We start from the raw sequence: 24,902 nt of genomic DNA on the forward strand, positions 1-24,902 counted from the left end.
TTTAGCAAAAATATTTAGGAAAGAATAGAGGACATTTCTTATGTTACGAATAATATAATTGGTTTAAAAATCCACACCTTAATTGATTAAAAAAATACCTGGTTGGTTCTGTTACCTTTACAAGTGATGTGTTGTGTGTTTGTGTTCTTTTTTTTATTTCAAGTGGATATATGTGTATATACAGTGCATCCGGAAAGTATTCACAGCGCTTCACTTTTTCCACATTTTGTCATGTTACAGCCTTATTCCAAAATGTATTCAATTCATTTTTTTCCTCAAAATTCTACACAAAATACCCCATAATGACAACGTGAAAGAAGTTTGTTTGGAATCTTAGCAAATTTATTTACAATAAAAGAAATGAAAAAAAGCACATGTACATAAGTATTCACAGCCTTTGCCATGACACTCAAAATTGAGCTCAAGTGCATCCTGTTTCCACTAATCGATCTTGAGATGTCCTCCTGTGGTAAATTCAGCTGATTGGACATGATTTGGAAACCTGTCAATATAAGGTCCCTCAGTTAACAGTGCTTGTCAGAGCACAAACCAAGCCATAAAGTCCAAGGAATTGTCTGTAGACTGCCGAGACAGGATTGCGGCGAGGCACAGATCTGGGGAAGGGTACAGAAACATTTCTGCAGCATTGAAGGTCCCAATGGGCACAGTGGCCTCCATCATCCATAAATGGAAGAAGTTTGGAACCATCAGCAGTCTTCCTAGAGCTGCTGCCCAGCCAAACTGAGTGATCAGGGAGAAGGGCATTAGTCAGGGAGGTGACCAAGAACCTGATGGTAAAGCTCCAGCTTGTCTCTGTGGAGAGAGGAGAACCTTCTAGAAGAACAACCATCTCTGCAGCACTCCACCAATCAGGCCTGTATGACAGAAGCCACTCATGAAAAAGGCACATGACAGCCCACCTGGAGTTTGCCTGAGAAACAAAATTCTCTTGTCTGATGAAACGACAAAGATTGAACTCTTTTTGCCTGAATGGCAAGCATCATGTTTCGAGGAAACCAGGCACCGCTCATCACCTGGCCAATACCATCCCTACAGTGAAGCATGGTGGTGGCAGCATCATGCCGTGGGGATGTTCTTCAGCGGCAGGAACTGGGAGACTAGTCAGGATCTAGGGAAAGAGGAATGCAGCAATGTACAAAGACATCCTCATTGAAAAGGTCCAGAATGCTCTGGAGCAGGTTATCTATGTACAAGAGAACCTTTTTTCGTCAATGGGGTAAAAAAATACATTCGTTTTTTTGCAAGGTATACACATTTCAAATCAGAAAGCATGCGCACAGTCTAGTAAAAAGCCAGTTGATAAAATATATATAAAATGGGGAGCATTGTGAGCCACAACAGGGTAATAGCTGTTATAAAATGGTTGATACATGAATATGGAAATGTTTAATAAATGTACAGTAATGCATATTAATATATATATATATACATTTATATTGTTGTTTTTAATCCTATTTTAAAGGTTTCATTTAGTATTCCATGAATATCAAATTGTGTTGTTTATTGCAAAACAATAGTAATGCAGTTTTCACAATATGTAAGGTTGTTAAACAAAACAACATTTTATAATATTGTACATTTTAAGAATTTGGAAATATTTTCAAAATAATTCAGAGAAATACAAAGTAGCGATAATCTAAGCTACTTAAATTTGTAAATGTGTTAGTTCACAGCATGTATTTTTCTACAGGTGAATGTACTGTGACACATCTACAAATGTTAAGCTCCCAGCCCCAAAACCATACATTATTCTGTTGCTCCCTCTGGTGGACAACAGCTAACAACTGTCGACCGTTGCATTAATGTAGGATATACAAAGGTGTAACAGAGAATTTCTCAGGCTTGATAGGCCTAGGCTTTACATTGTGTAGTTTAGACAGTAATATTCAAAGACAAAAAATTACGGGTAAACAACACCAAGCAGAATATGTGATAAATCAATTGGTTTCTTAAACACCATGGACAGCGTCAGGGATTTGTACACAGCACAGTTTTTAGGGCTTCATGGTTATGAGCCATGATGACCAAGGCTCCAAATGTTTTTATTACATGTGATGGTTTTGTATTCAAATAAAGGGAAAAACAGATCAGTATAACACCAGCCTTTGACAGACACGTCATTGAGGCAATTACAATAAATCTTTAAAGCTAAAATAACATTATTTTATGTCATGATTCTCGAGTGGTGAGACAAGGAGAGAGGACCCAGGTGCAGACAGCGGGTAAGGGGTTAACAGATAATTTAATAAATAATAAAACAAACACCCACGTGGGGAAACATAACAAAACATGGATACAATAACACGACAAGACAGGACTAATACTAAATACACTTAAACAAGACTAAAATAAACTTTAAAGATGAACGACTAGACTAGACTAGACTAGCAAGACACGTGAACCCATTTAAATTTCGGTGTCTCAATGACCTGTATATTGAACAGAATATATGTGCATCTTCTTAATGACGATGACGTTTTCAATCTCTGCACTTGCATGATGCATACAAATATTGTATGAGTGACCCACTGAAGTGGGATACTATCATTGTAAGGTGGAATGAGTCTATGCAATCCGTTAGTTTTCTTTCTCAACATTTATCTGAACTTATAGAAATAATAGTACGTACAGGCCATTTTGGAGGCCTGTATTTAAATAAAAACACAATGTATGAGTGAAACTTCAGATTTTCAGTCTGGACTTGTTGCAGAAAGTCTGCGGATTTGATTCGATCTGAAACTTTCAAGAAGTGTATGATGTCTAGTTTAAAAGTCTTGTAGTGTATACAAGTCATTAACAGACAAATTCAATCACAAATTAAATTAATCCTTAATGTGAGGGAGTATGTGTTTAAATTCAATTAGAAAAACGATGTTAACAACGTGAGGTTACAACGATACATTTATTGGCATTTGAATGCTTCGCGAGCAGACAAAATTGTAGTCCGCATAAGTTACAACAGTCGAGATTTTCGCCCGATGCTCCAGCCAGCAAGCCAAGCGCGTGCATTTTTGTGCAAATGCGCGCTTATGGTGACGGCTGGCGGTGACGTCACGGTTTAGCTCGCGGAAAATGGCCGCTGTGGGGACGCTATCACATAACGGCAGGAAGATGTTCTTGGTCTTTATGTGCGTTTTTGCCGCGGTGAACTGCGATGATAAAGTGCCGCTGGTGGTGTGGGCTAGTGACGGGTAAATAGCAGACAATTGTATGAACGTTTGCGTTGTAATATTGATCTGGTGGAGAAAGACAGATAGCGTTGACTTCTCTTGCTAGCGCAGTATGACGGCGCTGTCCAGTTCTGACAAACCCTGCAGACAGCTCGTTTGACAACGAACATTTATGTTTATCAGCAGTGCAACAAAATATTCAAAATGAGTTTTCCAGTGTTCACAGTATGTTTAGGTGCTGATAGTGATGCTTTGTGTTACAGCTGCGTGACTGTATTGTGATTTCTCTCGTTTTTTGTATTCTGCAGTTTTGCACTGTCTCCAGTGAATGCTCCATCATCCGGCCACACGGTGTCAGTTGATGAGCTGGGATCATATTTGACCAGAGCCCTGAGCACTTCACCTCATAACCTACTGCTCTTCCTGCAGGATAAAGTAAACACACACATACACGTCATAAACTGCATGCACCGAGAGCTTTTCATCAATCACGCTGAACTGGTCTTGTTGCCTAACCATTCCACTCCATGCCGATCAATGTCGGTGTGGACATTTTTTCATTTTCCACTGCGGGGCTGATAACGGAACTCTGTGTAATGTAAATACAAATGCGTCACTCATTGCCTGGGTAACGCAATAGACTACTCTATGACTTGAAAAACTTTTTGTTTCACTAGGTGCCCTTCAGCTCCGGCTGTTATACACCTGGTTTGACTTTATTTCCTTCTTCAGTAACACACTATTTTGGCGTCAGAGAGAAACTGGTATCTAGGCAACTGATGAGGGACCAATCCTTAGAGGCATCACAATTTTGCACAGTTGTCTAAAAATTACGGGCTGAGACAGGTTTGTAATCGTGCTGTGACGAGCCAGGCTCATATGGAAACATAACCGCAACGGTTCCAGACATGCTTAGAATGGTTCGGGGTGATGGTGGTAAAGTGCACACACATTCAACAATGTTCCAGTGCGCAGTGTGGTCTAAAAGTTTGAGAGCACATTGATCTTTTGGGATTCACATTTACATCTGCGTTGTAATAATGTTTTTAATGTTTAAAAAGACAGAATATTTTGTAAAATCAAGAACTATTTCAGACACTAATTGCAGCATGTTTTTGAAACTGATGTTTATTGTGTACACTTTGTAGGGATGGGCATTTTTGTTCATATTTCATTTCGAGTACTTGAAAGGTTTGAAAAATGAGTAGTCGATTAATTGGGGGTGGTGCATTAGAGGGGGCGGGGCATAGTTTGATAAAAACTATGACAAGATTGAGTAAATAATTAAATTAACACTGTTAGATTATTAAACATTCACTATCAATGTTTTTGAAAATACAGTAAACATTTAAAAATAAATATCAGCGTGAGGTGAAGCGTCATCTCCGCCCTGTTGCATTTCTGTCAGTTAGTGTCTGACGGTGAAGTATCTTATGCACGATTTACTTTTCTGTCTGATAGTAGTTCTCCCACCTGACATTTTGTGTCCAAATACACTGGTGCGCATCTTATGAACTTGAGTGCATCTTCATGTGGCACTCGTGGAGCAGAGGAATGCTCAACTATCATGGGAATGGATTGAAAATGCTTGCCACGCTCCGCGAGCGATACAAATACAACACTAGAACCCATTATAAACAGAAATTCTGTTTCCACTGGATGCAGCAGAAATAGACGCAACAAACGTGTAGACAGAGTGTAAGGTGATAACGAATCAATGCAACCAATCAAATCTCTGAGTACCACCCGAAATGCCAGCATAACCAACCAGAAAGAAAGAAAATTATTTAATTTAAAAAACGTATTTATCGACCCAAAACGATCATTGTTTTCATCATAGATTGTCGCGTTCGAGGACTCGTGCCCATCCCTAACACTTTGATTTCTGTAGCTAAGCAATGCTTTTAAGGTTTGTGTGATTGTAATGAAGCACATTCCACGATCAGGCTGGATAACATTGATTTTGTAGAGTACATTAAGCCGATGTCCTGAGAAGAGAACTAGTCTCTGCCGCACACCACAGTCAGTATTGACACAGTGTTTAGTTAGATCAACTTCAGTTTTCCTACACATAAACAATGATCACACATTAACTGTATGTAGTGGTGTGTAATACTGCACATGTGTTGTTTATAAATGAAATACTGATGGTTCGGTTCCTTGATCTTTCAGTTGAGTGTGGAGGACTTCACAATGTATGGAGGAGTATTTGGAAACAAACAGGACAGTGTCTTCCGCAATCTTGAGGTATGTATATGGGTTGTCTTAAGTCCAATTTAAGCAGGGGTGGGAATCCTTTAGTCCTACTGATTCAATTCAGAATCGATTCTAAGGGTCACGTTTTGATTCAGAATCGATTCTCAACGTGATCATTTGAATATCTGTTATTTCATCACATCACATTTTTGCTCAGAATCAGACTTATTTCTGTCTCTTAACTGTCACATAATGTATTTTAATGCAACTAACTGTCTATTCATATTGTCAGTCATTAAAACAGGTATAAAATATTTATTAAACTCGACTCAATTCCTGTTAACTGACAGAAACTTCCACAAATTGCCCCATTGTCCGACAGAATCATTATTCACATACAGAGAAAGACCTTCCCAAAATGTATTTTGTTTGTGTTGCTGTTTAGTCCAACGGGGCTGGATGTTTTTCTCTTTCTCAACTGCTCGTGTATGCTCCTCTGTAGGGGCTGATTGATCCTAATATCAGTAGTATCGATACCAACGCTGTTTTTGGTATCTGATTGAAACTAGTATGACGAGATCAATATTTTAGTTTACAGCTCTCTAATCTACGCTAAAGCATTGACGGACAGGCTCGGAAAATATCCGTCATAATCAAATTTTACCCGTCACTATGGTGATGTTACTAGTTGTGGTAGTGTCATTGATGCAGTTATTGCTTACTTTATATTATACACTCATATGAAACATAAGTAAGACATTTCAGCAGACCATATCTTAGATATTTTATTATCACTTTTATTTGGCAAGCTTTGCTTGCTGTCATAAAACTTTCGTGCTTTTCGTCCTCTTTTCAAACTGAATCGGACAGGGCATGGAAGTTGAAAAGGCTCACCTTCATTTTAACCATGTCTGCATTGCACTGAAGTAGTTTAGTAATGTAATGTGGGTCACTCTTCAATATAATCTGTGTTTTCTTTTATTTGTGGTTCCCTTTCTGTCAGTCTCTCGAGGTTGTGTCGACAGAATGGAGTTTGACTTGAGAACCTATCATCTCTGATTGACTTGACAAGGCCAATGAAAATTGGCGAATGAAATTTGCATGCCGGTCTCTGCCCCGTGAGTGCAACGCATTCATCGAAGAGGGGGACAGACACGACGTCTGCCTCAAGTATCTGGGCCTCCGGCATGCTGAGGCAGCGTTCGTGGACACGTCATGCCCGCGTGTATTCGGAAACGGGCATGCAGCCTCGGAGGGCGACCTCCTGGCATCCGATGATTCCTTGAAGCACCCTCCCTCGGGAGGTCGAGCTCAGGGTGAAGCTGACGTTGAGATCTCAACCATGCTCTCCCAGGAAGCCACAAGTATTGGGCTGCAGTGCACTGCACTGCCCCTCCCCCAATGCTTGCGGTTGGACACTTGGTCTCTCGGGACCGGGAGCGACTCTAAGCCGTGTTCGGCCCCAGTGCCATTTCTCCCGGAAGTGCATGAGGAGCTCAGTAAGACCTGGAACTCCCCCTTCTCGGTGCAGACGGCTGCCACCTGGAGAGATCGACCAAGGCTCCCCTCCAAAATGTTTACGTTTTCGGCATCCCTGGTGTCGAAGGCTTACTCTCCTGCGGGACAAGCTGCCTCAGGTCTTCACGCCATGGCCATCCTGCAGGTCCACCAGGCCAAGGCGTTGAAAGAGTTGCACAAGGGAAGGGCCGACCCGGGGCTTATGCCAAAACTCCACACCGCCACTGACCTCGCCCACCGTGATGGCCGGTGGCAGGGGCTCCCCACCTTTCTCAAGCTCTGGAACCCCCTACCTTTCCACTGGTAGGTTACAATTTCGCACTAGCGCTCGCGTCTGACACGCCCAGGCCAGTCAGCGTCTCTCCACTGGAGATTGTGACGCAACACAGCGCAGTGGCGTTTTCATAGGAACCCCATTCTGTCGACACAACGACAGAAAGGGTCCTTCATGCCACAACGCTGGCCCCCTGCTGCAGCAGTCGAGAAACGATTCTCAGGCTCCTCAGCACAAAAGGTGAGTGAATGCGGCTCCCTTTTATACCCGGATATCCGGGGCGGAGGCTGGCATGAAAATTGAATTTGCCAATTTTCATTGGCCTTTTCAAGTCAGTCAGAGATGATAGGTACTCAAGTCAAACTCCATTCTGTCGACATCAGTGAATGGAGGTTACAGATTTTGAAAATACTCAACATGGCATTGTCTTTTTTGATCTTATGTAAAATGTGTTAATTTATCTACAATGTAAAACCAACGGTACTAATACTTGCTACAATGTTTCTCATTAACAATTTTTCTAACTTCAACTCATCATACTTAAATTTATCATGTGTCCTTTCTTGAGAAGATCACTGCTAAAGAGTTTTGGTTTCTTTTCATAATTGCCTATGGTTTGTAATGATACCCATCAAAGGGAAACTTCACCCAAAAATGAAAATTCTGTCGTCATTTACTCACCTTCAAGCTGTTCCAAATCTGTATAAATTTCTTGTGATGAACACAAAGGTATTAGGAAGAATTTGTAAGGATATAACCAGACAGGTTTGGCAATCAGTTGACAATCGGTGGTCGATTGACAAGCAGTAGTCGACTGCTCTGTTTGCTTTTGAAATGCTTTAGCTGTTCTTTGATGTCATATGCCAGGTGGTTCTGCACACCGCCCCATAAAGTTGAACAAGCCTATTTTCAGTGAAGCACGACGCATTACCATTTAAGATCTTGGCAATAAACAGTGTGGCATAATTTTTACCTCATCAGTTCAACACGCGGATAGATCAGAACACATAAGTGTGCAAACAATCTGTGTTAGATCAGTCATCTGTTTCCAATACCTACTGGATCAATTGGCCTCTTATTCGGAGCGGTTTTGCATCAGATAGGTTGTAAGGAATGCATAAGGGTAATTTGCGGGTGGGACAGGCGGGACATTGTTTGCAGAATGTGTGTATAGGGTTTAGGGGCCATTAACATATAACGCCTTCTAGTTGCGTCTATTGTGTCTGATATTTGACCTGTGTTTTGAATTCCATCACCTCTTATGTTTTACTTATAGTCATTTTTTTCTTGTACAGCTGCTTTGTAACAATGAAAATTGTAAAAAGCGCTATATAAATAAAGCTGACTTGACTTGACTTGACTATTGTTGTTCACACTCATAAGTTATTTTTGCGAAAGACAGAGCTGCGAATCCATCTCCTTAATCTGCAGTCTGATAAGACTAAGATTAATTTATTTGGTTTAGGTGTCAAGCGTGTGTGGCGGCAACCAGGTGAGGAGTACAAAGACAAGCGTGTCTTACCTACAGCATGGTGGTGGGAGTGTCATTGTCTGGGGCTACATTAGTGGTGCCGGCACTGAGGAGCTAAAGTTCATTGAGGGAAACGATGAATGCCAACATGTTCTTTGACATACTGAAGCAGACCATGATCCCCTCCCTTCGGAGACTATCCGCAGGGCAGTATTCCAACATGATAACGACTCCAAACACACCTAAAGAAGCTGAGGATAAAGGTGATGGACTGGCCATGCGTGTCTCCAGACCTAAACCCTATTGAGCATCTGTGAGGCATCCTCAAAAGGAAGGTGGAAGAGCGCAAGGTCTCTAACATCCACCATCTTCATGATCTCTGTCGTCATGGAGTAGTAGTGAAGACGTGTCAAGTCGCTGCATACTTCTTTATCCAGCTCTATCATCGCAGCTCTTGTCAGGTCGCTGAATCCTATTCTCCGCTCTACCATCAGGTTTGGGCATGAACTGCAACCTGCCCACTCTGGTCACCTTGGAATAATGATACAAGAAAGACTGGCTGAGAGTAGAGTACTGTTCTGCACTCTTTGATGCAACAAGTACATCAGTTGTTATTGGAAGTGTTCCTGGTTTTTGTCGATCTAACTTGGAGTTTTTTAAATAAGCCTGCAGGGCAACTACCTAATAGTGCATTACAATAATATAGTCTTGATGTCATGAATGCATGAATTAACTTCTCTGCATCTGATGGTGACAGCATATGAATTAGTTTAGATATATTTTTAAGATGGAAAAACAAAATTTTACAGGTTTTGTTGACATGGCTTTCAAATGACAGAGTACTATTAAATAAAATGCCAAGATTCTTTGCTGACGAGGAGGGTTTTATGGTACATCCGTCAATAGTTAAGCAGTATTCTTGGTTGTTACGTATGCCGGTTTTCGGTCCAATAAGTGACACTTCTGTTTTGTCGGAGTTCATTTTTTTATATCGACTATGCATTCCATTATTCAATGGAACTGCTGTGTTTCATGAGGCTTTGAGGAAATATAAGTTAAGTATCATCAGTATTACAGTGGAAGCTAACTCTGTGTCGCTTTATTATATCTTCTAGAGGTAGCATGTTTAATGTGAAGAGCATAGGCCCTAAAACTGAGCCCTGTGGTACACCGTACTGGACTTTAGATTTGCGTGACACCTCATTGTTTATTGCTGGAAATTGAAAACGGTCGAATAAATAAGATCTAAAACATTTCAAAGCTATTCCCTTAATGATGACGTAATTTTCAAGTCTATGATAGGGTGGTGTCGAATACAGCACTAAGGTCTAGCAGCACCAATAACGGGATACAACCTTGCTCAGACGCCATTAGCATATCATTTGTAACTCTGATCAAAGCAGTCTCTGTGATGTACTCTAAATACAGACTGGAAATCTTCATTGATGTCATTCCTTTGGAGGAAGGAACATAATTGAGTTGAAACTACTTTTTCCAGAACTTTATTTATGAAAGGTAGATTCGAAATAGGTCTGTAGTTAACTATTCCTCTAGGTTGCGTTGGGTTTTTTCTTTAAACAGCCACCTTATATGCTTTAGGCAAATGTCCTAGTGTCGGAGATGAGCTAATAATGCTAAGAAGAGGAACTTTAATTTCTGGGAGCATCTCTTTTAGTAGATTTGTGGGTATAGGGTTTACATGCATGTTGTTGATTTAGATGATCTAATGATTTTAGACAGTTCATCATAATCTACGGTGGAAAATAATCGCAATTTCTCCTTAGGGGAGCTGTAGTTAGTTGTTTGTTCAGCGGGTTGCACTTTTGGTTGCATTGTTATAATTTTTTCTCTAATATTTTGGATTTTATTTGTGAATTAGTTCATAAATTCATCACTGCTATACTGTTATTCAGAATCAGAAGTCACTGACGATGTATTTTTTGTTAATTTAGCCAATATGTTAAATAATATCCTAGGGTTGTGCTGGTTATCTTCTATTAGTGATCAAAAGTAGGCGGATCTAGATGTTTTTAAGGGTTTCCTGTATTTTCTAATGCTATGCTGAATGAAATACCTCTAATTTTGTTTTCTTAAAGTTGCGCTCCATTTTCCGTGCCGCTTTCTTTAGAGCCTTTTGTGTTGGATGCCATTTTTAATGTTCTTTAAGCGCATTGGAGCAACTGTGTCTAGTGTTTCCGCGAAGGTGGAGTTAAAACTTTCAATGGTAAAGTCAAGATCATCAACGTTATTACTCATGCTAGAGATTTGTGACAATTCAGGCAGATTATCAAGAAAACGCACCTCATTTTGACCTCCCTCTATAAATTAATTGATTACTTTCGGTAATAACTATTCATCAGTGGCAATTAAAAATTCTAAAATTCGAGCCAGGGAGTTCACATGGAATGACTCACCTTCATTTTATGAAGCGAGAATTTTTTTTTTCAACAAATACGTTCAACGATTTCCTCACTTCTGCGCCAGTCTCCAATGCCAAGCTCCAAGCTAAACATTTCAACTAATGTTGAGGAACATAAGTATCTTATTTATCAAAATTGATCTTGGACTTTCAGATAATTAATTCTGAACTTGTTGATAAGGCACCCCTTTCCCATAAACTACTTATATTTGACTAAATTGGCCCCTAACAGAATGGTTTGTGATAGAAGTCCAATGGTATAACCAGTTGCACTATTTGACATTTCAATTTAAAATCAAATTTGATAGGCATGAATGGACACATTCTCCAAAGAGAATGAATGCAAGTTATTTACAAATGTATTTTGAAATGTTAACCCTTTTAAATGTAATTAAACCACAGAGACACAAAAATTGTCATGTCATTGACCCATATCTAAGCTTAAGTTTATTTCCATTCCAATATTCCCATGGAATATTTCCACCTTTGAAAATTCTTTGAATTTTGCAACTTTAGTCTTATCTGTGTTATCTGAAAAGGAAAGCACATTGATGTCTTGTGTGTTTGTTCACCGGTCACATTTGCAGGGGGCTCTGCGGTCGGCATCGTCCTCCTTGTGGCTGCCATCTGTGTCGTCGACTGCAGCCGTTTCAGTTTGCTCTCTGCTTCAGAATCAGATTGAGACGGCGCCTCTCTACATGAACTCGGACACCCTTGCTCAGCTGCGGCTCAATGCATCTGTCGCCGCCCTGCTGGTGTTCCGTCTCCCTTACAGTGGCGGGTAAACGTGTTATATTGACATCATTCATGATGAAATACTAGCCAACGGTATACAGCCCAATATTTCAAACAGTAGCGTATTAAAGCTTGCTGCACTAATGCACAACAGCAGCATGCTACATTGCTGTTCTGCATGGTTGCCCTACTGTACCTATCAACCCACCTACATTTTTAAAGACAAAGCATCAATACATTGAAATCATACTTTCAGCATTTTATGTTAATTGCAGCTATTTACAAATATATCATGAAATCTGGGAAAGCCAGAGTCTTTAAAGCTGTTTTCATTCTGCAGGGCTGATATTATGTCTGCTAAAGAGGTTCTCAGTGGCAATGGTGCGTATCCGATTCACACTGCAGTTGTTTATTGTCAAAATGAAGCATGGATCAACAGTGGATGATGTGATGTTGTTTGTTGTAGATGAAGTGATTGGTCAGGTGATCAGCATCATGAAGACTCAGTCTGTGCCGTACACGGCTGTGTTCACAGCGCTTCAGCCATCAAGGGTGAGACATGTGCACTTACACATCCACAATCAAACTTTCGAATTCGAGTGTCAGGCCTGTGGGAATGAACAATTGTAAACTACAAGTGAAAGCTAACTGACAAACCAAATGATTACAGCATTGATAAGAAATTAATGATAAACAGTCAAACTCTAAACTGTAAAATTGTTGACACTCACACTCACACACCTGTGATGGCACATTAGTAGAATTGTAGAAGGGACAACCCCAAACAAAACAGTACAGTGCAGTTTACTCTCACATGATGAACACCCCCAAAATATCTACAGTGACTCACTTTAAACATTGAGGATGAATAATTCAGTTCTGTGTGAAGGCAATATAACACAATTTAAAAATGGGTGAGTAATGCCAATAGAATGTGAAGATGTGATAAATGCTTGTGTCAGGTGGTGGAGGAGGAGGTGTCACTGGCTGGTCATTCTGCCGGGAGTCGATCTCTCCTGCAGTCTCGGCGTGGGGAACCTCCTGCGCCGTACCCGCCTGTAGAGTTTAAGGAAAAGGGCTCTACGTGCATTCTCTTTTGGGCGGAGAAACTGGTAGTGAGCCAGTATCGTTCCGGAAAATGGGAAAGATATGATCTTGCCCCCAAAACCTTTGGTGAAGGTGTGACGCCCAACCTGGATGGGTCATCCTGCAACGAGACTCACTCACGGTAAATAGTGGCCAGCTCTGCTTTTCAGTTTATTCAAGGTCAATGGCTCATATCTTGCACTTTCAGTAAATCACAGATTTTCCCTTTATCTCAGCTCATCTGACTGTATGATTACTGAATGTATCTTTTTGCAGGTGAAATCATTAGAATAGGCTAAATAGGCACTGATATATAAAGAAAAACTTGAAACTTGAAAAGGAATGTGTACAAAGTGTTTTTGTACTTTTTTGTCTGACTGACATACAGCTTCATTAAAAAAATAATTTGTATGTGATACGACATTCTACATGTGCAGATTATAATATGAATTGTGACTGTAAGTGTCAAGAAATCTTGGTTTCAAGTTTTTAAACACATCAACAAATGTCGTTTTTATTCAATTAAAGCAAGGTAGGACATGTTTAAAAGCATTCATTTAAAAACCTAACTTACAATTTAACACAATTTTAAAAAGGGTTTCACTACCCCAAGCATTTAATAACTATCAATGACTCCCCCCATGGTCGGGCATCTGTTTCAATTACATATAGAAAGCCTAATGATTACATAACAAAACCTGGTTCTATCCAATCCATCTGGAATCGCAAGTTGCAAATTTGGCAATTATCGTTTGCTTGTTTCTTCAATTTAAGCCTCTTAAAGGGAGTTATGTATGCTCTATGGATAACTGTAAAGTGAATAAGACAACATGCAAGCTTTTTGGACGTAAAACTGAGATTTGACCACATATATTGCGACAAGATAACAGTTCATTGTCGGGCACCTTTCATTTGTTTTTGTGAATGGTCAATCGTTTCCGATCTGTGGACTCGTGTTAACTCTACATTATCCTATCTATTACATATTTATAATTATACAAATCCATGTTTATGTCTTCTTAATGATGATTCTGATCTTGATTTATCACATCACGCCTCGATTACTGTAATGCCCTTTCTACTGTACTGTACTCTGTCTCTCGTTTGCAATACATTCAAAACTGACGCACGCATGTTTACTTACACTAAATAGTCTGCCCATATCCCCCGTTCTATTCAATCTTCGCTGGCTACCTGTGTCCTCTCTTATTATCCATAAAATCATGCTACTTACCTTTAAATCTCTTTATGGTCTTGCTCCTATTTATCTCACCGACCTACTCTCTCCCTATACCCCCTCCCGATCACTTCGATCATCTGAAGGTAAATTATGCTATCTGTACCAGGATTTCGCTTGTCATCTCGGGAGGGAGATCTTTCTCTGTAATGGCTCCTAAACTTTGGAAATCACTGCCCCTAACTCTTAGAACAATTTCCACACTGCATGACTTTAAGACTAACCTCATCTGTTTAACCTATACTTTAGGTCATAATCTGTTTTCTTGTTTTCTTGTTATACTATATATGCAATTGTTATCGCACATGAGGGAAAGTGACTGCTAGCACTCTTGATGTGGTATGCAATTGCACTTGTAGTAACTGAACAGTTGTGTAATTTGTCTGTATGATTGTAAAGCGTCCTTGAGTTTGTGAAAGGCGCTATGTAAATTAAACGTATTATTATTTATTATTATTATTACTATAAAGTTGTTATTACTATAAAGAAGAATCTTTAGTTTTATCACATTTATAAAAGTCAGATACAGCTGGACAATTATTTCTGGAAAAAAGTCAAGCTCCTGGAGGCGTGCAGTGGGCAGAACTAAAGCAGGGTCAGGTCAATACATCATCGCATTATCGTTAATTCACTATAAGTTTGTGTTGTTTACATTGTATGTACTTACACACCGACAAACAGACATTTGACGCAGTTTCACTTACTGCCTGTGGTTTTGACCAGTGAACAAATTATTGCTGGGGCCACTGCATCTTTCATTTGCTATCCCTGCAATTTTAGCATCTCTGCAATTTTCAGTTGCATATGATCTGCAAAAATGGCGTGAACAAACAAAATATCGCTTTCATTCTGGTTGATGTGTGCGCGTGCACTGTTCTGGATAATTTACGAACTGATGTAGTGTATCTGGCACAGTAATACTTGGCACAGTCATACATCCAACTTTTTGACACTTTGCACATGTTAAGCACGTGAACGTCTTGGTTACGTATGTAACCTCAGTTCCCTGATGGAGGAACGAGACGTTTTGTCGAGACTGACAGAATGGGGTTTGACTAGAGAACCAATCATCTCTGACTCTTTGAAAAGGCCAATATTCTTGACGAATGGGGCGGCACGTGCCCATTCATTCACCTTTTTGGCCTGAGGAACTTGAGAGGCACTCTTGTTCGCTGCAGCGTGCCGGCGCAGCGTTCGTGGTATGATGGACACAATGTCTCGTTTCCTCCATCAGGGAACCAAGGTTACATACGTAACCAAGACAGTAACCATTTCCAGCAGAACAGCACTGACTGGCCTGGGCGAATCACGAATGAGCGTCCTCGCGAATCGTAACCATCCAGTGGTGTAGTAAGACATCAATTCGTGTGACCACGACGAGAGGTTCTTACTACCGGCCGTACAGGTGTAGGCCTTGCTACTCTAGAGGTGAGTAGGCCGCCGGACATCGTAAGGAGCACTGGGAAGCGGTTTGACAGCCTGGCAAAAAGGCTGGACGCAGCCCAACCCCCAGCTCTGCAGATGTCTGCCAGAGAGGCGCTCTGATCCCGTGCCCACGAGGAGGCTGCACCCCGCCTGCACCCCAGTCAAAGCCCATGCTGAAGCGGTCTCATATGCATCAAACCTAAAGGCATGACTGCTGACAAGGACGCTTTATGCCCCAGGAGCCTCTGAGTGTTTCAGGGTGACCACTGACTGTTGCCTGACCAGGACCAGGCAGCACAGCATTGACTGGGCACGCTCTCATGCGGGATGCTGTATGGTAACAGAGTCTAGTCCCATTCTGGGAAAAGAGGTGCTCCGACAGAGGAGAGCATGCTCTTGTCCAGGTTGACCCATAAGCCCAATTGGTCGAGGTGCTAGGCACATGGTCCCAGTGTGTAGGCCACAGATCCCACGAGTGCCAAGATAAGTCAGTAGTCAAGATAGTTAGCATACGCACGCCCAGCTCCCGGGGGGAGAGAGGGCAGCCTCCGTGACCTTCGTGAAGGCACAATGAGGGAGGGCCAGACCTAGGGGGAGGAGGCAACACTTGTAAGCTCGACCCTTAAGAGCAAAAACCGAGGTTGTGTGTCGATAACCACAAACCAATCCTGATGTCAGACGGACTCCAGGATGCGCCTCCGCAGAGCCCCCCACCTTACACAGGGGAAATTAAGTAGAGGTTGTCACCCCTAAGACATCTCGGCCAGAGGGACGGGCTTGATTGCCCAATTCTCCAGAAGGGTGGCGACCGCAAGCCGAAGCACGGGAGCGATCTCACCTCTCAGGATAGAGAATGTCCCAAGACTTGGGCGAGTGCCTGGAAACCGATCGCGAGGCCGAGACGGATCATCCTAACTAGGCACTTTGACGTGCTGGGGAGCTGTGACCAGGCCCCGAGACATTGTGACAGAGGAACTAGCGGGGAGATCCGCTTCATTACCCTGTGGGGGGAGGTTCTGTGGTGGCAGCACAGCTGTCCTGCCAGGGTCTGCTGTCTTACCTGCCTTAAGTCTTCGCTTCCGAACGCACCGTCGCGTGGAGAGTGTGGAGGGCTGCGGATGTGGCATGTCACAACGTCGAATTGAGGCTGTTGCATGCTGTGGGCATCCAGGGAGAAGGACGCTTGACTGCCGACAAGGACGCTTAATGGCCCAGGAGCATTTGAGTGTATCAGGGCGACCACTGACTGTTGCCTGACCAGGGCCAGGCAGCACAGCATTGACTGGGCACGCTCTCATGAGGGATGCTGTATGGTAACAAGAGTCTAGTCCCATACTGGGAAAGAGTTGCTCCGACAGAGGAGAGCATGCTCTTGTCCAGGTTGACCCGTAAGTCAAATTGAGGCTGTTGAATGCTGTGGGCATCCAGGGAGAAGGACGCTCTCCTGGAGACCAAGTGGGCACCAGTCCCTGAGAAGGGCCCGGCTTGATGTGGGACGTGACAAGGACCATCCCATGCGGATTGACACCAATCACGTGTCCGGAGCTGCACCCGATGTCCTAGGTCTACCCGGGTGGCTCCTGGATCCACTATGAGACTGTCTGGCGACACCCATAGGAGACAGGTTCGGTGAGCGTGACGGGGCCTGGGCAGTCCGCGGTAATAATGCGACGGAGTTACGCCCACTGGGACTCCCATATCACCACCGCCACTAGGGGTGGGCGATATATATCATCTGCGATAATATCAGGATTGTTGTGTTAACGATGTGCAAATTTTCATTATCGAGTATTTTAATTACTCAGAAAAAACACTCCAAAACACGCATTAAAACTCCACACATTCAGAGGCTGCAGCAGGACGTCACGTGATTGCTGTTGTATGCATACACGTCGTCATCTCTCTCACAGGTTAGCGCATGGCCGCACGCATGTTCAACACCGGTTAACGAACGTGGTTAGGCTAAACATTTGACAGAAAGAGACAACATGCAGACACCCAGAGCCTCGCAATCTACTTCAGATTACTTAGTTGCTAAAACGTGGCTCAACCTCACTTGCATCGAAGTGGTTCGGTTTTGGGAAAACTGATGTTTTGCAAAAGACGGCACTCTGCAAAGTGTGTAGGAAACATGTTGCTGTTAAAAGCAGCTCGACGACCAACCATAGTAAGGAATACCAAGAGTGTGAAAAGTTCAGAGACTCCACTGCCTGTGAAAAGCCGACATCGGCTAAGGTACCTGCTGCACAACATACGCAGCAAACTTTAGCGGAGTCGTTTAGCGGAAATGTGCCTTACGATTAGAAAAGCAACAGTGGCAAGACATTACAAAAATGCCATCATCAAGTATATAGCAAAATAAATGCTGTCGATTCAGTAGGTGGGGAAAGTGCCAAGTCAAAATTATTTCAGCTCAACTGCCCTCCCCAACTTATATCATATATTATAATTTCATCTTGCTTGTATGCTGTACAATTTACATTACAGCAGAGGTGTACAACTGAATGTTTACTCAGAGTTCGATGTTCTTACACTAATTCAATTAGTATTATGTATGTCTTTGAATTGTTTTAACTTGAATACTTACATGTTAAAGAAAATAAATAAGCACTGTTTTCATTCGACATTGTGCCCATTATTATCATCAGTGATTAAGTAACTCAGACTTTTAAAAACACATTTTTAATGGATATCGTCTAATTATCGTTATCGTTAAAATCGCAAAAAAATCTAGATATAATTTATGGTCCATATCGCCCACCCCTAACCACCACTCGCCGCCGCAGCTGGCTTTTTAGCCGCTGTCGAGCAGGAAGCAAACAGTGTCGCGGCCGTGTCCAATGAACACTACTAACCGCAAAACCGTTACCACGAACACTACTTTAGCGCCGAGGTAGTTATCGTGCCTGTCTGTCTCGAGGATGGTGTGGTCACACCCAAGACTACAGCGGCGAAAACTTGCCTGGCGACATGTGCATGCTGCAGGAGAAATTGCTCTTTTACAAATATCTCTTTTAGACACCTCCGACCAGCTACTGAAACGCCCAGGGCAATCGCAAACGCCAGGACGAGTTTCGCTGCTCTGCGTCATAGATCCAGTAGCACGAATCGAAGATCGCTCAGCATAAGCCTCGTAGGTTCCGAAGAACAAAAATGTGAATGAATGGGCATGCCGTCTTTTCCTTTGTAATAAAGTTCGTTATAAGGGAAGGAAGGAGGCGGGAACCGGCGAACATTCCAACTTTAATTAAATAAAAAATAAACACTGAAGTAACTGACCGACAGCCACCTCACGGTAGACTGCCGGCCATACATACACAAACTAAACATATGTCCGGGCCCGGTCCTCTCTCGTCAACATTCCTGCCGAACATCCTTTTAAGCTCCCAATCTCCTCCGTGATAAGATGCGGGACCGGTGCGCGCACAGCTGCTTCCACTTACTTCACTCACGCCACCGGCCCCGCGTCACGGCTCTCGTCCCGCCTTCCTCACCACATACCCCCATCACCCCTTACAGGCCAGGGGGCACCACCGAGACTGTACCTACTCCCCCCCCGGGGAGCCAGTCTCGGAGTCGGCGGCGCCTGGGGGTATGCACCGGCGAGACGAAAGAACGGAGACGGGAGCCCCCGGAGCGACAGGGACGAGAGAGGGGAGAGAGGAAAAGAAAAAAAATTGTCCGGTTCCCTGACACACTGTCGCTCGGTCCTCAGCCAGCCGAGAAACTCTTCCTCGCGGTGCAATGCGGTAGTGCTGGACGTCGGGGGTACCGCCTGATCCGCCTCCTGGCGGTTGGCGATGGCCCTCGGCGTGAGGGCAGCCAGCAGCGGGTCCCCCGTTTCCTGTTCCTCACCCTCATGGTTGTTGGACACAGGATTCCGGCCCACGGCCAAAGGTGACGACCCCTCCGCTCCCTCCTTAAGGCCGCCATCCCACCTCGGCCCAGGAGCACGGCAGCGGGCTCTCCGTCCCAGTCGATTCTTCTTGCTCCAGCACCACCGCCTCGGGCAGCCGACGGCGGACGTCCCTTGTCCGCGCTGCCCGAACTCCTCCACACCACGATGCCCCTCGGCAGCGAGGGCTCTTCGACAGCATGCCCCTCCTTCCTCCCGGGTTTCGGCACCAATGTAATAAAGTTCGTTATAAGGGAAGAAAGGAGGCGGGAACCGGCGAACATTCAAACAATAAAACTTTAATTAAATAAACAATAAACACGGAAGTAACCGGCAGCCACCTCACGGTAGACTGCCGGCCATAAAACATACACAAACTAAACATATGTCCGGGCCCGGTCCTCTCTCGTCAACAGTCCTGCCGAACATCCTTTTAAGCTCCCAATCTCCTCCGTGATAAGATGCGGGACCGGTGCGCGCACAGCTGCTTGCACTTATCACTCACGCCACCGGCCCCGCGTCACGGCTCTCGTCCCGCCTTCCCAACCACACCCTTTAGTCTGGCGTGCCGCCCCATTCATCAAGTTCATTGGACTTTTCAAAGAGTCGGAGATGATTGGTTCTCAAGTCAAACCCCATTCTGTCAGTCTCGACACAACATCGAGAGAACGACAGAAAGGGAATCCAGTATTTCATACTAACCACTGCGCATCTCAGGAGGTGCTCCAGTTTATTTAAATTGTATGCATTGTGAATACGAAACATTGCAGGATTCAAAATGGTTCATATTCTTAACTGTATAGATTGATTTTGGGATTGGAATAAATCTACGGAAATTCTTCTGGTTGTTTACTCTTTAGGCCTCTGCTTTTGTTGTAAATATTGCATTTCATTATGATGATAATATAATAATTTGATAAAGTTTAATATTGATACTATTAATAATATTTATAATATTTATATTATAATGCCATATTAAGTTACTATTAACTGGCTTCTTGTGTAGTCTTTTCATTGCTTACTTATAACCTTTTCTCAAGTAATTTTTTAATATTGAAATACTCAATACTTGAGTAATTATTTCTGTACCCACTTGAGTAAAAGCCACCTCTGGTTCCTTGTCAAATGACATATGGCATATGCTTCAATTTGAATTCTATGAACTTTCATATTGTATGCAGTGTTTCTTATCTTTTTACGTCCAAGCAGAGAGAGGCACAGTTAAGTCAATGAACTTGAGTTGTCAAAGGTAAATATTAGCAAACACACATTACAAAAATACCGCCGCTATAATGACGGCAACAGAAGGAATTTTTTGGTTGAGTACCATAATTTCTTTCCCAAATTGTAGCTGAACATTTTTTTTATTTGGTCTGTTCGCTATTATTCTCCACAATGCTCTTCTATGTGCCTTCAGTCTCTGCTCCAATGCAGGTATGTGGCCTGCTGGGGGATAATCTGTAACACAAAAAAGCCCTTAAAGCCCTCCAACAGTTGTTGGAAATGTCACCTTTGTCTAATCTTTGACCTTTCTAATAACAGGCTGGTTCTGAACTATGAGGATGTCCCGAGTTTCCGTTCCTTCAGGCTCATGTAAGTGTCTCATTCACATGTATCTGACTCTGTCTATCAGAGCTGCTTGATCTGAGCTGCTTTTACTCCTCAGTTTTGTCATGAACCAACGTCACTACAAGGTTTCTGCTCGCCGCTGGTTCGCCATGGAGCTGCTTCAGCTGGAGTATGATGGGAAAAAAGCGTCATTCAACGGCAGCCGTCACATATACGCACCTGCTGAGTACTCGTACCGCTGCGCATCTGTCAGCAGTTCATACTCCCCTCAGCTGTTTCCACACTCGGCAAAAGACAACGCCAACGAGTGGCAGATTTCATTCCATGACTTACAGGTACCTCTATCCGTGATATGAATGTCACAAAATGGTTTGGACAGAACCCAGATGCAGGCAGATGAAGGGTTAATCAGAAACTTTTATTAAATAACACCCACAATGGGGAAAACATGAACCAAAAAACAAGGAAAACAAACACTTCCCACGAGGGGGACAAAACAAAACAAGATCTTTAGAAAAGTGAAAATAATAAGTTCACAAACTGTAAACAGGAACCAGGGTAATCCAACAACGTGCGCGCAAGACATCTAGATCACAAACATTAGACAATGCACCGACACCGAACAGAGGGAATCTGTCATTTACAGCAAAAGACACATGAACAGATTTTGCTAATTTTTATGGCTATGGCTTTGATGCTCTATCTATGTCATAGATGTCAAAAGTTTCTGTATCCCAGACTTTAGCTGGGATACAGACAGGGTCACAGTTCCAAATAAATGTGGTAAGTGCAGTCTGTAAAACTATAAAATAAAGATTGTGGATGCCTCATGAAATCAACACGTGCCCTATTTACTTTATTTCAGAATCTTGCACAAAACTATCAATGCATACATTTTGGTATTTAAAGCTAGAATGTTATTTACATTTATGCATTTTGGCAGACGCTTTTATCCAAAGCGACTTGCGTTGCATTATACTATACATTTGTTTTCAAAATTTAGATAGAAATTTAGATAGAACCCATGACCTTGGCATTGGTAGTGCCATGATCTAACCACTGAGCTACAGGAAAGCGTCTCGGTTACATATGTAACCTCGACGTTGTTCGAGACTGACAGAATGGGGTTTGACTTGAGAACCTATCGTCTCCGATTCTACTTTGAAAAGGCGCTCTCGTTAGCTGCAGCGGGCCGGCACAGCGCTTGCGGCATGATGGACACAACGTCTCGTTCCCTCCATCAGGGAATCGAGGTTACATACGTAACCAAGGCGTTCCCTTTCTGTCGGTCTCTCGACGTTGTGTGCACATAAGGGGTGCACATAAGCGGTGGAGACGTAGTTAGTCTACAAGTTAGTTATTGTGCTCTTCATCTTCTGTTAATGCAGATGAGCAATGCTCAATGAAATCAGAAAGCATGAATGTGATGTGGGTAAATCACCTCATCCAGCTGTCATTATGGAGCCAAATTTGTGCCAAAACTGTTTAAGATTCTCAGGGCTTGATTTTCTCACAAATGCAACTTCATCTTCCTTTGCATTTTCTCTCGAATTGCAGAATTTACTTGCAAAGCATTTTCTGTTTGTTTTATTCTTGAGTTTCCGAAACATATTGTCAATGGAGAATCCTTATAAACCAGAATGGGCATATTAGGGCCTGGAAATATTTCTGAAATATTATATTTATGCGTTTTCTATGAATTTCAGGCTATAAAAATAGGTTTGTGGGGAAAAACACAGTTTGCTCAAACTGGGGCACAGAGGCCCCACTGTCTCTACCTTCAAAAGAGACTGCAAAATACAGTAGCTTTGAAAAATGAAAAGTTACATTGTTATATAGCCTCATAGCACTTGATCTCTTGATTGATTGATTTTTTAGAATCAGGATCTTTTGACTTTCCTAGACATACAGTGTTCCATAATACAAAATCTCTGTCATGTCATGTAGATCCAGGGCTTTAACGTGGCCGGCAAGGATTTCTCCTACGCCAGCGACTGTGCTGCTTTCTTCACTCCTGGTATATGGATGGGTCTTGTCACATCTCTTCTCATGATGCTTGTGCTCACCTACGGCCTGCACATGATCATGCAGCTTCGCACCATGGACCGCTTTGATGACCCCAAGGGTCCGGCCATCTCTGTGCCGCAGACCGAATGAAGGATGCCATCAGTGTTTCGTGAATATTAGCCTCCTGTCATTATGTGTGATGATCATTCCGTGAGTGAATGGCATTTGGTTTAAAAAATTACTTTTTGCTCTTGTAAGCTTCGAATATCACTTTTGACCTGTTTCTTTTTCTTTTCTAAAGGGAATTTGTGCTAGTTGATGCATCATCCTTTGATATGTGAATTACATTCTGCACTCTTAGCTTGTCATTATAAGATTGAGAGTTATCAGATATAGTATCAGGACAGTACACTTAAAATGGCATTCTCTCGTGATAAATATTTATTTTAATAGATTTGCATGTTCGACTATTTTGATGAATGGTCATATAAGCAAATGTGTAAACACCTTTCATCCATGTGCTTGCTACCTAATCATAAATGAAGATTGATACGATGGTTTGATGTTTGATGTTGTCCTTGTCCGTGGCTTGTTACTGTAAATATGAAAAGTAATTATTGCTGTGTAATTTATTTTGATGAAAAGTTATTTATTTGACGTGTGTATGGTCGGTATTTGTTCCAGTGTGTGGTCTGCTCTTGTTGTTCATTGTGTTTCCCTATGCTTTATTGACCATGAAGTGAAATTAAAACCTGCTGTGTATTAGCAATGTACATCATGTTGTTATTATTTACAACAATGAAAAAAGAAAACACATACAGTATGTGATACTATAAGGTTCATGTAGCAATATTTTGGAAATGTTGAAATGTGTCAGTTTAATAAAAACAAAAGGTATATATTAACATGTCTGCTCTTTTATTCTATTTCAATGCTAAATTTGGACAGACAGTTAGGGATAGACAAAACGAAAAAAGCAAAGACATCAAGACAAAGTACACTGGGCGAAGTGTACGCTGGGTTTGGGCTTGGTGTGGGTACACTGTGGAAGTGTGGGAATGCTGTGGGTACACCGGGGGAAGTGTGGTCTGGGTGTGGGCATGTTGTGGGTACACTGGTGGAAGTGTAGGCTGGGTGTGGGCATGTTGTGTGTACACTGGGGAAAGTGTGAGCATACTGGGGGAGGTGTGGGAATGCCGTGGGTATAATGCGGGAGGAAGTGTGGGCTGAAGTGCAGGCTGGGTTTGGGCGTGGTGTGGGTACATTGGGGATGTGTGGGCATACTGGGGGAAGTGTTGGCTTGGTGTGGGTACACTGGGGAAGTGTGGGCATGCTGTGGGTTCACTGTGGGAAGTGTGGGTACACTGGGCAATGTGTGGCAACGTTTGGGCTTGGCCGCGTAGTACTGCTTACAGTTCTTGTTACCATTTCCATTTCATCATTTAGCAGACGCTTCCTGAACTTACAAAGAGTTCAGGGAGCAATAAGCGATATATCATAAAAGAGCAATAGTACGATAGGTGCTAATACTTTTTCAACAAAAACCAGACCACTACCTGTTGAGAGAAGAGAGAGGTTTAGTTTTTCTTTCTTTATTTGTCTGTCAAGTATTCACAGAAGAGATGGTTTTAAGTAATTTTGTGTGGTGGACCGGACCCCGTTAGGAAGAATGTTTCACCAGGAAGGAGTTGTGAAGGAGAATGAGCGGGAAATGGATTTAATGCTCTTATGAGAAGACATTACAAGACGCGGCTGGTTTGCTGAACGCAGATTTCTTGATGGGGTGTAGGAATGTAATAGGGTGTGAAAGTAGGGTGCAGATCCAGTGATAGTCCTGTAGGCAAGCATCAGTGACTTGAATCTGATACAGGTTTCAACC

General features: G+C 42.6%; 1 protein-coding gene across 2 annotated transcripts; it reads left to right on the forward strand.

The window, feature by feature from the left end:
* Window positions 1–2,925: 2,925 nt before the first annotated feature.
* atp6ap1a (ATPase H+ transporting accessory protein 1a) lies at window positions 2,926–23,926 on the forward strand. Of its 2 annotated transcripts, XR_013787834.1 has the most exons (11): window positions 2,999–3,212; window positions 3,500–3,626; window positions 5,364–5,438; window positions 11,657–11,850; window positions 12,145–12,185; window positions 12,271–12,356; window positions 12,767–13,032; window positions 20,990–21,040; window positions 21,114–21,351; window positions 22,964–23,233; window positions 23,325–23,926. XR_013787834.1 is itself a non-coding variant. In XM_079477813.1 (10 exons), the coding sequence occupies exons 1-10, from the start codon at window positions 3,094–3,096 to the stop codon at window positions 23,171–23,173; spliced, it is 1,407 nt and encodes a 468-aa protein (XP_079333939.1). In that variant the 5' UTR covers window positions 2,926–3,093; the 3' UTR covers window positions 23,174–23,926. The 2 variants fall into 2 exon arrangements, 1 of the variants encoding a protein (XP_079333939.1); XM_079477813.1 differs by having other exon boundaries at window positions 2,926–3,212; window positions 22,964–23,926.
* The last annotated feature ends 976 nt before the right edge of the window (window positions 23,927–24,902 follow it).

Source organism: Barbatula barbatula (assembly GCF_947034865.1).
Source record: "Barbatula barbatula genome assembly, chromosome: 17".
In the NCBI taxonomy this organism is placed as follows: Eukaryota; Metazoa; Chordata; class Actinopteri; order Cypriniformes; family Nemacheilidae; genus Barbatula; species Barbatula barbatula.